Below are 16,929 nucleotides of genomic sequence, written 5' to 3' on the forward strand. Positions count from 1 at the left end.
ATGAAAGCTTCAACCTCTATATTCTGTGCTTCAATCCTTTTGTTTTCAATTTCATTGGTAACATCAGATTCAGCTCTTGATAGTTTTCTTCAATGCCTTCCCAAGCATTCCAATCCTTCAAACCCAATCACTGATGCCATATTCACTCCCATGAATTCCTCCTTTCAGTCCATTTATGAGTTACGCACGAACAACCTTAGAAGCTTGTACTCAGCAACCTTGAAACCAGTGGCCATTATAACAGCACTACATGAATCCCATGCTCAAGCAACTGTCGTTTGTGCAAAGAGACTTGGCTTCCAAATCAGAATTCGCAGTGGTGGTCATGATTTTGAAGGCCTATCATTTGTATCAAGCGTCCCATTTGTCATTCTTGATCTGTTCAATCTTCGGTCTATAGAGATTGATATGGCAAGCGAGACGGCATGGGTTCAAGCAGGGGCGACCACCGGTGAACTATATTATCGTATAGCAGAGAAAAGTAAAGTCCATGGCTTCCCAGCTGGAGTTTGCATTACTCTTGGCATTGGTGGACACTTCAGTGGAGGTGGCTATGGACCCTTGATGAGAAAATATGGCCTTTCCATAGATAATGTCCTTGACGCCCAACTAATTGATGCCAATGGTCGAATCCTTGACAGAAAGTCAATGGGAGAAGATGTGTTTTGGGCAATCCGAGGAGGTGGAGGAACTAGCTTTGGGATCATCCTTTCATGGAAGATCAAGCTGCTCCGTGTTCCTCCAAAGGTTACTGTTTTCGAAGTCATAAGGACTATAGAACAAGGCGCAACAGATCTTGCTTATCGTTGGCAACAAGTTGCTCATAAACTACCCAAAGAACTTTTCATCAGACTGGCGCCTCGGCCTTTGATTGGAACTGGCAAGGGCAACAAAACAGTACAGATTCCTTTCATCGGCCATTTTCTCGGACAAACTGATGAACTTGTTCAACTGGTGAACGCAAACTTACCTGGATTGGGTTTGAAACGAAGTGACTGCTTAGAAATGAGTTGGGTCGAATCCGTCCTTTTCTGGACCGGTTTCCCCAATGGAACCTCCGTTGACGTCTTGCTCAAACATAGAGTGCAAACAGACAAAGTCTTATACAAGACTAAGTCCGATTACTTCAAAGAAGTGATTCCCAAGGCAGGCTTGGAAACCTTATGGAATTTGCTGATGGACATCGAAAATATCTATGTGCAGCTAAATCCTTACGGTGGAAGAATGGCAGAGATTACAGAGTCGGAAACCGCATTTCCCCATAGAGCTGGAAACCTATTCAAAGCGCAGTATACAGTGCTATGGTCGGACGCCCAAGGAGGAATCAATGCTACCGAACGGTATTTGGAATGGTCCAGAAGATTGTACAGTGCGATGGCACCGTACGCCTCCAGCAGCCCAAGGGAGGCATTTCTCAACTACAGAGATCTTGACGTCGGCAGCAACGACAGCAACAACACAGATTTTGCAGCAGCCGAAGTTTACGGGGCTAAGTTTTTCAAGGGCAATTTCCAGAGATTGGTGCGTGCCAAAACCATGATAGACCCTCACAATTTCTTCAAAAATGAACAAAGCATTCCCCCATTCCCGTCCTATATACAATAAGCTCAAATGATGATGAGAGAATAAAATGTTGATTGCTTCCTTGTCACCCCAAATGTTAATAATAATTGATTCAAAGAGCTATTTGGGCAGTCTTGGTTTAATTCGGTTTCTCTCTGTTTGATTTTTTTTAAAAGAATTTAATTTAACCATTATTTTTTAAATTATTTTATAAAATTAAAATTTCAAATAATATATTTTGGAAAGTTTGAAATTCAAAAATTTTAAATTAACTAAACTTGAATTTAGTATAATATTATTTTGATTTAAGTTGATAAATGTAACACAAAATATTACTTTAATAGTAATTTTAAGAGATAATAATAATATAGAATTATTTCATATTTATCTTTTAAATATTAATATAATTTAAGATAATAAATATAACATAAAGTATTAGTTTACAAGCAACTTAAGAAGCTACTAAAAAAATATATAATCTCCTTTTTTTTTCCTTTACTCTTGTAGCTCTAACTTTTATAATAAAAGATGGGGTTTTAATAGCTCATGTAAAAAATAGGTTGACCCGACCCAACTCATATTTTCATGACCCATAATTTTTTGGGTCAGGCTAGCCCATATTGACACTTCTACTCTTGCTTCAACATTGTTAATAATATGCCATTTAAATATAAAAATGTGGATACCAGCATGATTAAACAAAATCATTAGATAATAAACTCAGGTGCAAATGATCATATATCCTATTCCTTAAGTAGTTTCACATATGCTAAACTTGTAAGCAATTGCTTTGTTCAGCTACCAAATAATAGAAAGATCATTGTTTCCCATATAGGGACAGTCAAACTAAGTTCATCACCAACATTATATAATATCTTGTGTGTCAAGTGTCAAATTCAATATTATACCAGTAGGTCAGATTACTAGTATAAGGAGAACATGTGCTCTTTTCATTGACAAGTATTCTGTTGTTTAGGACATTCCTTCATGGACAATGATTGGGATTGTTAGAGCCTTCACAGGACTTTATTTGATGCAAGATGATCAAGATGAACAAGATTTCTCAAAGTATTGTTTTAAAAAACTTGTGACGTTTCCCCAAGGTTTCTCTATTAGTGCTTGTAAAACAAGATACAAGTCTTTTGATCAATGGCACTTTAGGTTAGGCCATGTTCGTTTAAAGAGGATAAATGTAATAAATCAACAATTTCCAGATACTAAATGCATAAATGATTTACTTTGTGAATTTGCCTTTTAGCAAGACTAAGAAAACTTTCTTTTCCAATTCATGTTCAAAGTTCTGAGAATGCCTTTGAATCGATGCATATTGATATGTGGGGTCCATATAAGACACCCACATTGTCTAGCCAAAAGTCCACAAATATTGTTGGTGTATTTTTAAAATAAAGGGTTGTCTCTTCATATGAAAAGCTATCTTAATTCAAAGATTATGTTACATAATGTGATATTATGTAACTATTGAATTGTAGGTGGGTTTTTCATTATATCTCTTGGTAAAGTGAAATATTGAAAAAACACGTTCAAATCCAAAAGTTATGAGATAACAAATAAGACACTACAGCTTAAAAGTTTGGATATGAAAAGTTATCTTTTCATATTATAGCTCAAATATTATATCTTATGGAATGAATGGTTGTCTTTTTATAAAATGATTATTAAAACAATACCTATATCCAAAGATTGTGTATGAAAAAATGCAAAGGTATTTTTAAGGCAAAGCGATGCCTTGATGAAAGGATTATGTCCTTGAGAAGAGATACTTGTAAGCCTATATAAAAGACTTGTTACTAATTATTTTGACACACCAAATAAATAAGACAAAAGTAGAAAAATGAAAGCAATAGAAGTATTATGTTTTGAAAATAAACATAGACACTTGAGTTCCTATCATGTATAAAAGAAAATGAAATTGCTTATAATCTACTTGCTGGAGAAAGTACGTTCTAAGGCTAATCAACTTCACAAACTATTAGGTGTATTTAACAGTCTACTCTCATAAACAACTCGCATCGACGCTTGTGGTTAACTTGCAAGTCTTGGGTATTGACCATTCTACCATATGGATGATTGCAAGCACTAATTTATATTTTTCATCCTAAAATATATAGTACTTGGTTCCTGTAATATCCAAAGTAAAGTTGAACAAAAATTCTTAATAGACCCATAACATGTATATGTCGAAGTACTATAATTATAGAGTACTTCTGATAGGGGCTACCTATATGAGTAGAAGTGTAGCCATTTCTAGGAGTTAAAGGCTTGAATTTGGCAGCACTCATGACTAGATGTAAAACACAAGGCCATAAAAACAAGTTGACAAAACTATATATAAATTGAAAAAGGAAGCTTGTGTGTGTTTAGTGGCCCGACTAGTCAAATGAAGAATTATTGATCAATGCTTGGTCAACGACTCAATTCAGAGTAGAACCAACCACAGTAACTAAGTCAAGGTTTAAATCTTTGAGATACCTTTATTTATACACAAGATTTCGAAAGTTGATGGTATTTGAAAATCTTGAAAATGGTAGGGCGTTGTTGCTGTATTTTCAAAATAAAAGGTTGTCTTTTTGTATGAAAAGTTATCGTTAACTTAAAAGTTATATCACCTAGTGTAACATAATATGACTATTGGATTATATGTGGGTATTTTTATGAATAGTTATGTCTTTATGTAAAATGACATGTTGAAAAAACACCTCTAAAACTAAAAGTTATGAGACAACAAGAAAAACACCAAAGCTCAAAAGTTTTTTTTTAATTACCATAGTCCAAAAGTTTATATATGAAAAGATTATGCCTTATGGAATGAATTGTTTTCCTTTCATAAGGTGAATATTAGAGCAATACCTTTATCTAAGGATTGTGTCTTGCAAAATGTAAAGGTATCTTTAAGACAAAAGATACCTTGATGAAAAAATTGTGTCCTTGAGAAGAAACATGTGCAAGCTTATATAAAGGACTTGTTGTCAACCAATTTAACACACCAAAACAAATCAGACAAGAGCAAAGATATCAAAAGCAATAAAAGTATTATGTTCTGAAAATAAACGTAAACACTTAAGTTCTCATCATGTATCAAAAGAATCCAAATAACTTATAATCTACTTTTTATAGAAAAAGGCCTTAATGTCGAATAACTTTGCAAACCCTCGAGTGTATTTAGCGATCTATTCTCTTAACGTATAAAAACAAAGTTAGACGTTGGTTTCATTATATCCCTAAAACTATTCGCTTAGTTCTCTTTTTGCATATAAAGTGATGAGGGTGAAATAGATCTTAAAAATAGCGCTTATTAAAAGGCTAGCCCTGAAATTACTTTTATCTATTCCTTGAATTCCATCTAAATCCTATTTACACCAACAAATTTTTCTTTCCAATTTTTTTCATATATAATAAAAAATATCTCCATTTATATCCTTTTCAATGCTTGCCAAAAGGAAAAAACAAATGCTCAATGATTAGGGTATGCACTACATTCTTGCCTTTGTTGCGCCTCTATAGTTATGCACTACTTGAGAAAAGCATTAACCTTGTGGAAGGATTAGAGACCACTTTCCAAGTATCATCATTATTTTATTTTTTAATTTAAAAAAATTCAAATTCCACTCTTTTAATATATACTAGAAGAGCACCGGTGTTTATAAAATTTCATAAATAGATAATGTAATGAGAGCTGAAAACTATATTTGAAAAAGCTTTATAAACAATTAATGAAGAAATATATACTAATCCATATCAATCTTATGTGGCAAACACACTTACTTTAAAGTCTCTTAATTTAAAACAAAAGACACAAATGATTAAATTCTAAACTTGAGATTCCAAAAATAACTTAATCATATAACAAAATCGTAAAACAAATACCTGTGAATATTAACAAAAAACAAAATAGCACAAATGTAATCATTCTTCATTTTACTTCACCTAACATTCATAATTCTCTTATGCTTCAAGTGCTTAACTACTATTCCTTTTAATTCAATTTAAGCATTTGGAATGAAATCAAAAGAATTGATCAACAATTGATTACATTAACAGCAAGACATAAAATGAAATTACTAGAATTCCCTATATCAAGCTCATCAATTCAATTGAAAGCTTGAATAAAAATAAAAGTGCTAAAGAATCCAAATAATAAAAGCTTTAACAAACAAATGAAATGAGATAAAAAATGAAAAATTAGAAACTTACACCAAAGGTTTTTAATTTCTGTATAGAAGCAATAATATTATAAAAATTCAAATAATAGAAGCTAGATAAACAAAAAATCATGGAATTAATTATTCAATTAATTATTTTATTTTTATTCTTACCATTTTTTAAATTAATTTCATAAATTTGAATAAATTTATAAGTTGAAATTAAATAAATCAAATAAATAATTAAAAAGTAAAACAATGGGCAAGGAAATAAGATAAAGAAGAAAGGAGAAAAATGAGAGAGAATCCAGTTTATCTTTATCTAATCCGTTCAATCAACTAAAAAAATAAAAAATGAAAAAAGCTCTACAACTTAAACAAAAAGATGAGAAAAATAGAGAAAGTAAAAGAAAAGAGAAGGCATAGAAACCTAGAGGAGAAACCAAAAATTAGAATGGATAAAGTAAAAGTAGAAACGATGGAAAAACCTAAACAAGAGAAAAATACCAAAATGTCATGCCCACTAAAGAAAACGACAGCTCTCACTCAATTAGAGCACCACATGTCAATTAATTGAACTTTTGATGTAGCACTCTAATTGAGTTTAATTGTCCCCTCCTGAGGACAACTTTTAATATATGTAGATATTACAAGTGCAAGATCAAAAAGAAATCTACCCAAAAATTACCTGATTGGAGAAAGCGGCTACAACACCACAGTCGAAGAACACTTAAATTCCACAAATCTGCTATTGACTTAAGAGATTTACATATTTATTATTAGCTTTCATGTAAGTTTTGTTTAGAAGTTTTGATTAATTTTTTCAAATACATATTATATAAGAGAATTCTAATATAATAAATTAATTAACAAAATTTAATCAAAACGTTAACAATTAATGTAATTAACACGTCCTTATTTATAATTATATTAATTTTTTAATTTTAATTGTAATTTAATGGATGTATAACAATTTTATAAAACCTTTCCATTAAAGCTATCAGCCGTGTAGCTTTTCTCCCTGGCCGAGCTGATGGTATCTCAATTTCAAGCATGACTCGTTTAATTTTGGAAGGCAGATCAGATCCTTCTTAAATCTTCCTTCTATGACGGTTTCACCATACAAATATCTTTCCTTTTCAATGGAAAAATAAACGCAAGAAATTAATCTAATGCCATTTTGGTGTTGGGCTTCGACGGTAGAATCAATCCTCATAAGAGGAATGTTGATGACCCTGTGATGAAAGAGCGGCCAGCAAAGATGAAATCCTCATCATCTGCGATTCTCTCAGCCTTTTCAATATTTTTCATTTCGTTTTCATTGGCAAGTTCACAATCTATTCAGGACAAGTTTGTTCAATGCCTTTCCAAGCAATCTCAATCCTCTAGTCCAATCTCTGGAGCCATCTATACCCCTAACAACTCTTCATTTTCATCTGTTTTAGAGTCATATGTAAGGAATCTCCGGTTCATGACACCTGAAACCCCTAAACCTCTCGCTATTGTGACCGCCTTGCACGAATCCCATGTCCAAGCAACTGTTGTTTGTTCAAAATCCGTTGGCTTGCAGATCAGAATCCGGAGTGGTGGCCACGATTATGAGGGTCTATCTTATGTATCCAGTGTTCCTTTTGTTATTCTTGATATGTTTAATCTTCGAGGCATTGATATCAGTGTAAGAGATGAAAGTGCGTGGGTGCAGGCGGGGGCCAGCCTTGGGGAAGTTTATTACAGGATTGCGGAGAAAAGTCCAGTTCATGGCTTCCCTGCCGGGGTATGTCCGACTCTTGGTGTTGGAGGGCACTTCACTGGTGGTGGCTATGGAAACATGATGAGGAAGTATGGGCTTTCTGTTGACAATATCATAGACGCGAAAGTAGTTGATGCTAGCGGTAGAATTCTCGATAGAGCGTCTATGGGAGAAGATCTCTTTTGGGCCATCAGAGGAGGGGGTGCTGCTAGTTTTTGTGTTGTTCTTTCATGGAAAATCAAGTTGGTTCCTGTTCCTGAAACTGTCACTGTTTTCAGGGTAGACAAGAACCTGGAGGAAGGAGCCACTGACCTCGTTGTCAAGTGGCAACAGGTTGCGGATAGGATGGATGAAGATCTTTTCATAAGATTGATGCTGAGCCCTGAAAAAATTGGAAGCCCTCCAGGCCAGAATACGATTCAAGCATCTTTTGTAGCTATGTTTTTGGGGCAAACAGAAAGGCTTCTTCAATTGATGAACGAGAGCTTCCCGGAACTGGGTTTGCAGAAAAAAGATTGCATCGAGATGAGGTGGGTGGAATCAGTTCTCTTTTGGATCGATTATCCAAATGTATCATCAACAGACGTGTTGCTCCAAAGAATTCCTAAGAGTGAAAGCTTTCTGAAACGTAAATCAGATTATGTCCAACAACCTATCCCCAAGGCTGGCTTGGAAGCCATATGGAAAGTAATGATGGAAGCAGAGAATGTGGGGATGAATTGGAATCCTTACGGAGGGAAAATGAGTGAGATTTTGCCCACAGCAACTCCTTTCCCCCACAGAGCAGGGAATATATTCAAGATTCAGTATGGTTCCAACTGGAAAAAACCAGGGAACGACATCGCTGACAACTTCTTGAATTGGACCAGGAAGCTGTACGAAGCCATGACTCCCTACGTGTCAAAGAATCCACGGGAATCATTTCTCAACTACAGGGATATCGACATTGGTGTGAACTCAAATGGTACATTGGAAGAAGGAAGAGTTTACGGAAGCAAATATTTCAAGGAAAATTTTGACAGATTGGTGGATGTGAAGACGCAGGTTGATCCCGACAATTTCTTCCGCTATGAGCAAAGCATTCCAACTCGTTCATCTGATTGCAAGGGCTGATGACAAAAAGTACCTGATCACCAGGATGTTTAGCATAGTCATTTGCAATATATAAATATGCACCAATAAAAATATAATGTTATTAGCACTATTCTTCCTCCTTCCATTTTGTTTAACAAATTTTCAATAGTCTAAAAAGAGTTTTCTTTTTCCTATTTTGTTAGGATATACATTCAATTAATTACCATTATTTTTTTTGCTATTAACTATAATTGATGAGAAGAACTATTGGGACAAGACTTTCAATTGCTTGATAATCACAAACGTATTAGACATTAATATTTTGTTTGAAATCCCAAAGAAAAACACACTCATCTCAAAAAGTTAACTTAATGAAATAATCTTTTCATTACTTATCTAATATGAAATCTCGTAACATGTCAAGTCATATGTTTTTATACTTTATATTTTTGCTTCAAAATAGGCTAATATTGCTGCTGACTTTTCATGATGTTAATGAAAGCTTTCATCCTTTTATTTATTGGGGAAAAAATTCCATTTCTTCAAAGAAACTATTAGAATGAAGATCAGTTTTTCAAGATTTGGGGTTTAGGGTTTCATTTTAATTTTGGTGAAGACAAGGACACGTGCTGGTAGTGTGTCACTCTTGTAGTCACTAGGTAGTGATTCTCACATGTCTACTATTTCAATATTTATTGCTTTTTTCATTTATTTTATTTTATTCTATTTATTAGTCTACATTGGCATTGTAAAGGGTCATGTGTCTGATAGACAACTTGCTTGTTGGGTATAAAAGATTGTACAACGACTCTCCAACTGTGTGCGTCACGTGTTTATTCCCTGTAGGTACTCTGTAAAACGTTATTGTTTTGCTCTCTCTGTTATCAAGGCTTCATATAAAAAGCGTTGTTACCGTTATAAAAATGATCTTCTTCCTCGGCTATTTTATCTCTTTCATTTCTTCAGTTGAGAACCAGACAGAGTCAACAATCAAAAAATTAAGAACTGATAATGGGACTGAGTACACTTCCAAGGAGTTTGAAAAATATTTAAGCAGGTATGTTATAGTGCATCAGTTGACAATTGCCTATAGTCCACAGCAGAATGAAATCTAAAAAAGGAAGAACAAAACATTAATGGAGATGACAAGATGTCTGTTGTTTGAGAAGAGCTTACCAAAGTTCTTTTGGACAAAAACTGTTAACACAGCAAACTATCTGCTCAATACAGCCAAAACCAAAGCCTTGGTGAACAAAACTCCTTATGGAGCCTCGTATAACTCTAAAACTTCTGTTACACATTTAAAAGTCTATGGTTGTATAGGTTATGTTAAAATACCTAATGCAAGAAGAACAAAGCTTGATGAAAAGTCTTTTGTTGCTATACATCTTGAATATAGTGAGGTTTCTAAAGGATATAAGCTGCTAGATATAAAGACAATGAAGTTCTTTGTCAGCAGAGATGTAGTCTTTGATGAGAATATGAGATGGAATTGGGACACAAATTCTGTTGAGAATGCACAGGGTCAAGAAATTGTTGCAGATTACTTTACTGAGTCAGAAGCTAATGGAGATTTATATGGGAATATTGATGAGGTACCTGTGAGAGGAATAAAGTCTTTACAAGACATTTATTCCAGATGTTGTGTTGCTGTTACAGAACCTGGTTCCTTTACTGAGGCAGTTGCTGATTAAAAATGGAAACAGGGAAAGAACTCAAAGCATCAGACTTCAGCTTAAGAAAGAATACCCCATTGAACCTTGTATAGTCATCAATAAGAAGTAAGTAATATTTACTCCCATTTAATGAAGGAGTCTTCTTTGGGCCACCAAGATCTGTATGTAAGTAGTTGTAACTTCTGAGTGGTACTCCAGTTGCTGTTCTTAGGAAATGGCACACGCTTTCATTTCCCAAGCTGACATATCCTGCATATTTTTCAATATTCACATAGGCAAGCCATCAATTAAATTCTCAGAAACCATCTACTTAAGTGAACAATAGTTCACATGACCAAACCTTCTGTGCCAAAATTCTTCATCAGACTGAGAGCATTTATAAGCAAAATGTATTACCTTCATCCAATTCAAAGGGAAACACTGGTTTCTCGTTCCTACTGTGAAAAGTTTCTTACTAATAGGATCAATAACAATACATGACGTGTCCTTAAACACCAACTCAAAATTGTCATCAACCAGTTGACCAACACTCAATAAGTTCTGGCTAACTTCTGGTGCATAAAAAACACCTGATATTGACTTGATTCCATTTGGAGTTTGAACTCCAATTGTACCAGTCCCAAGAATTAATAGGACCATTGTCAATTTCCGTTTTGGTACTAAAACTCTCGTTAAGTGTTATTAAAAGGTCTTTGTAGCTAGTCAAATGATTGGAACACCCACTGTCCAGTAGCCAAGTGTCCCTTTTCTCATCATTGTCTGCTGTTCTTGCCATAAACAGGACCTCATCTTCAACTTGGTCTTTCTACTCAACAACAGCAGCCTTCTCCTCTATCTTCACACCTCGATTCTTACATGCTTTCTCTACATGACCCTGTTGATGACAAACGTTGCACTTGATAGTAGGTCTGTACCAACAGTACCTCTCAGTGTGATTAGTCTTCTTGCAATAAGAGCAGGGTGGAAAATTCTTCTTCTAACCTCCTTGTTTCTTATCACCACCTTTCTTTCCTTTATCCTTGTTATCAGTTCTTGATTTCTTTTGATATTCTCCACCAGATCATTTTTCTGTGTTTCTAGCCAATAAAACTCCCTCAACACATACATCCTACCTCAAAGCTCTTCTCTGCTTTTGAGCTTAAAGAACATTAAGCAATTTATTAACATATATTGACACAAGGTCCTTTGAATCCTCAAGTGAAGAAATCTTCCCTTCAAACTTTTCTGGTAAACTAACCAGTAGTTTGTTCACAGTTCGTTTCTTAAAGACATTTTCACCTAACAACCTCAACCTATTCACATTATTCAGAACTTTGTCAGCATACCCTTTTATAGACTCATATTTCCCATTCTTGGCATTTCAAACTCTCTCCGAAGGTTGAGAGCTTGAATCTGTCTAGTCCCATCACTACCATGAATTCCTCCTTCAGCTTTTCCCAGGCTTCCTTGGGAGCTTTACAATTCATAATTCTAGTAAAAATAGAATATGAAATTGTAGAGTGAAGAACTGAAAGGGCTTTGTACCTTTTGGCAACTTCTTTTTTGTGCTATGTCAACTGAGCAATCGCCGGGTTTGCAACTCTCAAAACAAGTGGATCACCACCAGCTTCTACGATCTCCCACAAATCATACGCTCTCAGGTACGCCTCCATTTTGATTGCCCAAATAAGATAGTTCTGCCTCGAGAAGACAGGAGGAGTAGTAACACTCATATTCAAAGAAGCCATCACTCAATCAGCCACAAAAACAAAGAGTGTCAAACCAAAAGAAAACAGTGAAACAATAGTTAAGAAAACCTTCCCTACAATCCCTTAAGGTCCATTAGGGCTCTCATACCATGTTGACGTTTAGAAAATGATTTGAGATTGAAGTTATAACAATGGTGGAAAGTTGAGATGTCAATGATAAAGAAGAATCAAACTTGGATTCTTGTTGATAAACCGGACAAGCAGAAGGCCATAGGAGTTAAGTGGGTGTGTAGAACAAAGCTCAACTCAGATGCGTCGATCAACAAACACAAAGTAAGACTGGTGGTGAAGGGTTTCTCTCCAACATATGGTAAGGATTTCTTTGAAACATTTGCACCACTAGCTAGACATGCTACAATCAAGCTACTGGTGGCAGTAGCAACTAGAGAAAATTGGCATATTTGGCACCTGGACATTAAATCTGCTTTTTTGGATGGAACTATCAAGGAAGATATTTATGCAGAGCAGCCTGAGGGCTTTATTGAACCTGGTAGTGAGGATAAGGTACGCAAGCTAGTAAAGGCTCTCTATGGACTTAAACAAGCCCCAAAAGCTTGGTATGAGAGGATGGACAATTATTTGCAGAGTCAAGGGTTTCTCAAGAGCAATAGTGAACATACTTTGTATATTATATAAGAGCTCAGGTAAACAAGTTCACTTAATATTGTCACTTTATGTGAATGATCTGCTTAACAGTGGACCAGATGACAGTGTTGTTGACAATTTTAAGCTGAGAATGCAGAATGAATTCAACATGAGTGACCTTGGCATCATGTCTTACTTCCTTGGTTTGCAGATTGAACAAGAGGGTGACTGCATAATGTTGCATTAGAAAAAGTATGCTTCTGAATTGCATAAAAAATTCAGAATGAAAAACTGTAAAGCACTGGCAACACCAGTAGCTTTTAGTCGTAAGTTCAGCAAGGATGATGGTGGTGCTAAAGTTGATGAAACTCTCTACAGAAAACTTGTTGGTAACTTGCTCTATCTGTCTGCATCCAAGCCAGATATCATGTATGCTACTTTTTTTGAAAAGTAAAACTGATAATTCATTCAACATAAAGAACGTAGCTACAGCCATCAAGAAGGAAACCCAGCCTCCAATCCAACAGGAAAAGCTGCAGAGGAACAAAAAACTCATCTGCAGCATCTACACATCATGTATGCTACTAGTCTTTTATCTAAATTTATGCATGACTGCAGCTAAAAGAATCCTTAGATATGTTAAAGGAACTTTGAGCTTTGGTTTCAAATTTAGCAGAAATGTGAAACAAGAACTTTAGGGTTATTCAAACAGTGACTGGGTTGGGAATGTGGATGATTCTAAAAGCATCAGTGGTTACTGCTCCTCCTTTGGGAGTGCTGTGTTTGCCTGGAACTCAAACAAGCAGGAAATTGTTATACAATCCTTTGCGGAAGCAAACTATATGGCTACTGCAGCTACTATGAATCAAGCACCATGACTAAGAAAAATTTTTGTGAATTTGAAGATTACTTAGGAAGCACCTGCTGTTCTTTGGGTGGACAACATATCAGCTATTGCAATTGCTTCAAATCTAGCAAGTCATGGAAGAACAAAGCATGTAAGAGTTAAATTTCATGCAATGTAGAGAAGCTGCTAGAAATGAAGAAATCTCCATCAACTATTGCAGTACTGTTAATCAGTTAGCAGATATCTTCACAAAAGTGCTTAGCAAGGATAAATTTTAGACTCTGAGGAGTGAGATGAGAATCTGCAAACCTAATCTCCAAGTGGTGTGTTGGAACGAAGACCAGTTTTGTAGGATTTGGCGCTAAAGGTTTCATTTTAATTTTGGTGAAGACAAGGACACGAGCTGGTAATGTGTCACTCTTGTAGTCACCAGGCGGTGATTCTCACATGTCTGGTATTTCAATATTAGTTGCTTTTTGCATTTATTTTATTTTATTCTGCTTGTTAGTCTGCATTGTAAAAGGTAATGTGCCTAATAGACACCTTGTTTGTTGGGTTTGAAGCCTTTATATCATATAAAAGGCCTTATTGCTGCTATAAAAATTATCTTCTTCCTCAGCTATTTTATCTCTTTCATTTCTGCTCTGAATATTTTCCACCATTGTTACAACTTCAATCTCAATCATTTTCTAAAAGTCAACAGCAACAGATGGATGGTTGAGCTCTTTTTTGGGAGGTCAATTCTGCCTGTTACCATTTGCCCAATTTGAAGTAGTTTTTTTGGGTCTTTGGTGGTCTAATTGGTACAGCGAAGTCCAGTTGAGCTAAGCTCATGGGACAGTTTTACTTTTGTTATTAGTAGTAACTTTCAGTCCCGAGAATATGCTGGAGACAGATATTTTAAACCGACACTAATTGTTGTTCCCCACTGGATTTGACTTTTGCAGAAGCTTCTCTTTTAGATAATCTTAGCTGGATGCGTTGCATCAAGTACAAGAATTAAGTTTCAGGTTATTGCGTGCCCTTGCTTCTAATCCTTAGATTAGACAAGAAGAATCTGTAACTAAACTTGTAATTCTTAATTTGGGGAAGAGCCAGCCACATCTCGCATGTACTATAATGAGGAATCCTGTCTCAATTCTATCAGTTGTCGTCTTTCTGCTCTGCAATTCAATGGCAAATTCAGATGTACTCGAAGAAAGCAGCATTCTTCAGTGCCTTTCCAATCATTCTGTCACCTCCCCACCAATCTCTTCAGTCACCTACTTCCCCACCAATCCTTCCTACACCTCCATTCTACAATCATACATCAGAAATCTTAGATTCACATCTGACACAACCCCAAAGCCTCTATTCATTGTGGTTCCGTCCCATGTCTCTCACATCCAAGCGTCAATCATTTGCTGCAAAATCCATGGCTGGGAAATGAGAATCCGTAGCGGGGGTCATGATTATGATGGCCTTTCTTATGTGTCGGCAGCTCCATTTATGATCCTTGACACCTTCAATCTTCGATTTATAAGCGTCGACATGGAGGATGAAAGTGCTTGGGTTCAGTCGGGTGCCACACTGGGTGAACTTTTCTATCGAATTGCAGAAAAGAGTAAGACCCATGGCTTCCCAGCTGGAGTTTGTCCCACAGTAGGTGTCGGTGGCCATTTCAGTGGAGGTGGGTATGGTAACATGATGAGAAAACATGGATTGTCTACTGATAATATTGTCGATGCACAGCTAGTGGATGCTAATGGCAGAATTTTGGATAGAGAATCAATGGGAGAGGATCTATTTTGGGCCATCAGAGGAGGTGGTGGAGCTAGCTTTGGAGTCATTCTTTCATGGAAAATCAAGTTAGTTTCTGTCCCAGAAATTGTTACTGTTTTTAGAATAGAAAAGACATTAGAACAAGGTGCAACAGATATTGTTCATAAATGGCAATATATTGCTGATAAAATAGATGAAAATCTGTTCATTAGAGTGGTTCTGCTACCAGTGACTAAAACGCATTTACCGTCCATCAAAGCTAAATTCATCGCATTGTTTCTTGGAAATGCGGAAAAACTTATTTCCCTAATGAATGGAACATTTCCTGAACTGGGTTTATCGCCTATGAATTGTAGTGAAATGAGCTGGATTGAGTCTGTCCTGTTTTGGTCTAATTATCCAAAAGGAACATCCTTGGAGGTTTTGCTTAATCGGCAACCTCAACCAGAGAAGTACTTGAAAAAGAAATCAGACTATGTGCAGGAACCGATTTCCAAGAAGGATCTTGAAGGGATTTGGAAGAAAATGATTGAACTGCGAAGACCAGCATTAACATTAAATCCTTATGGTGGGAAAATGAGTGAGATTTCAGAGTCTGAAACTCCATTTCCTCACAGAGTAGGGAACATATACAAAATCCAATACTCAGTGACTTGGAAAGAGGATGGCCCTGAGGCTGCAGATCGCAGTTTGGATCAGATTGCAAGGATTTATGATTATATGACACCTTATGTATCAAAATCTCCTAGAAGTTCATATCTCAACTACAGAGATGTGGACATAGGGATCAATGAAATTGGCAATGCAAGCTACTCAGAGGCTAAGGTATGGGCAAGTAAGTATTTCAAGGGAAATTTTGACAGATTGGTACAAGTAAAAAGTATGGTAGATCCAGGCAACTTTTTCAGATATGAACAAAGCATTCCATCTCTTACATTCTGGAAGAGTACAATGGCAGAATAGAAGTTAGTTCATGTACCTTGTGTATTTCCTTGAGGCTATGCTAGTTCCCTGAACATACAGACAATGACAACAAATCTTCACTCATAAATCAGAATATTTACACCTAATGCTCATCCCTGTTGAAAAGAAAACCAAGTACTTGTTTATTTGTTTACCATTTTATTTGTTATAGAATTAACTTAGAAACTATTTGTTGCGAACTAAAAGTTGAGCAATATTGTATAATGTTCATCCCTGTTACAGAATTAGATTCCAGAGAGAATATAATGAAGAAAGGGAGAGTTTCTGCAATCTAAAGAGCACACACACTGCACTTAAAAATGCAGAGAAAATGTGATGAAAGGGAGAAAGTTTTCTGCAGAATGAAGAATAGTTTTGCTTTAAAGTCACAGAGTTATCTTTGGTCATCAACACTGATAAATAACTTCTTCAACTGCCTCAATCATACTTTAACAGGTTCTGCTCCTCTGCATGAGCTCTGCATATTGAATTCTTCAACATCAACACTCCAACTGCTTCTAAGTAAAATGGTCTCTTTTGATAGTTGTTGCCAATTGTCTTTTGAGCAGCCGCATGCCTTGTAAACGTATGGACTGTTTCCTTCAAAGCTAGATTTTTTATGCCAATATGAGTCTTCCACCACCAAGGTTCAAGAGTTGTAATGGCATACTAGCTGATGGATTAATAATACCCACCACTTTCAAAAGGAAATTTAAATTGTCTCTTGGGATAATGACAAACATAAAAATCTCAACCAAAACGTACCAGAAAAGGCTACAATAGGTCATTGCAACAAGAATGA

General features: G+C 35.7%; 2 protein-coding genes and 1 pseudogene across 3 annotated transcripts; all 3 read left to right on the plus strand.

The window, feature by feature from the left end:
* LOC110427249 (berberine bridge enzyme-like 17 pseudogene) lies at positions 1–1,605 on the plus strand (annotated as a pseudogene).
* A 5,379-nt stretch (positions 1,606–6,984) lies between these two features.
* On the plus strand, positions 6,985–8,586 carry LOC110427064 (berberine bridge enzyme-like 14). The gene has a single exon (XM_021442448.2). The coding sequence runs from the start codon at positions 6,985–6,987 to the stop codon at positions 8,584–8,586; it is 1,602 nt and encodes a 533-aa protein (XP_021298123.2).
* Positions 8,587–14,065: 5,479 nt separating this feature from the next.
* On the plus strand, positions 14,066–16,512 carry LOC110427065 (berberine bridge enzyme-like 8). Of its 2 annotated transcripts, XM_021442451.1 has the most exons (2): positions 14,066–15,250; positions 15,521–16,512. In XM_021442451.1, exons 1-2 carry the CDS (start codon positions 14,523–14,525, stop codon positions 16,125–16,127), a joined length of 1,335 nt encoding a protein of 444 aa, XP_021298126.1. In that variant the 5' UTR covers positions 14,066–14,522; the 3' UTR covers positions 16,128–16,512. The 2 variants fall into 2 exon arrangements, with proteins under 2 accessions (XP_021298126.1, XP_021298125.1); XM_021442450.1 differs by having other exon boundaries at positions 14,067–16,512.
* Positions 16,513–16,929: the final 417 nt, after the last annotated feature.

Source organism: Theobroma umbraticum, unplaced genomic scaffold, assembly GCF_002168275.2.
Source record: "Theobroma umbraticum cultivar Fairchild unplaced genomic scaffold, ASM216827v3 scaffold_228.0, whole genome shotgun sequence".
Classification (NCBI taxonomy): Eukaryota; Viridiplantae; Streptophyta; class Magnoliopsida; order Malvales; family Malvaceae; genus Theobroma; species Theobroma umbraticum.

Excerpts from the sequence above, each read along its gene's own strand:
- LOC110427064 (XM_021442448.2), top strand. The coding sequence starts at position 6,985 with ATGAAATCCTCATCATCTGCGATTCTCTCAGCCTTTTCAATATTTTTC.
- LOC110427065 (XM_021442450.1), top strand. The coding sequence starts at position 14,523 with ATGAGGAATCCTGTCTCAATTCTATCAGTTGTCGTCTTTCTGCTCTGC.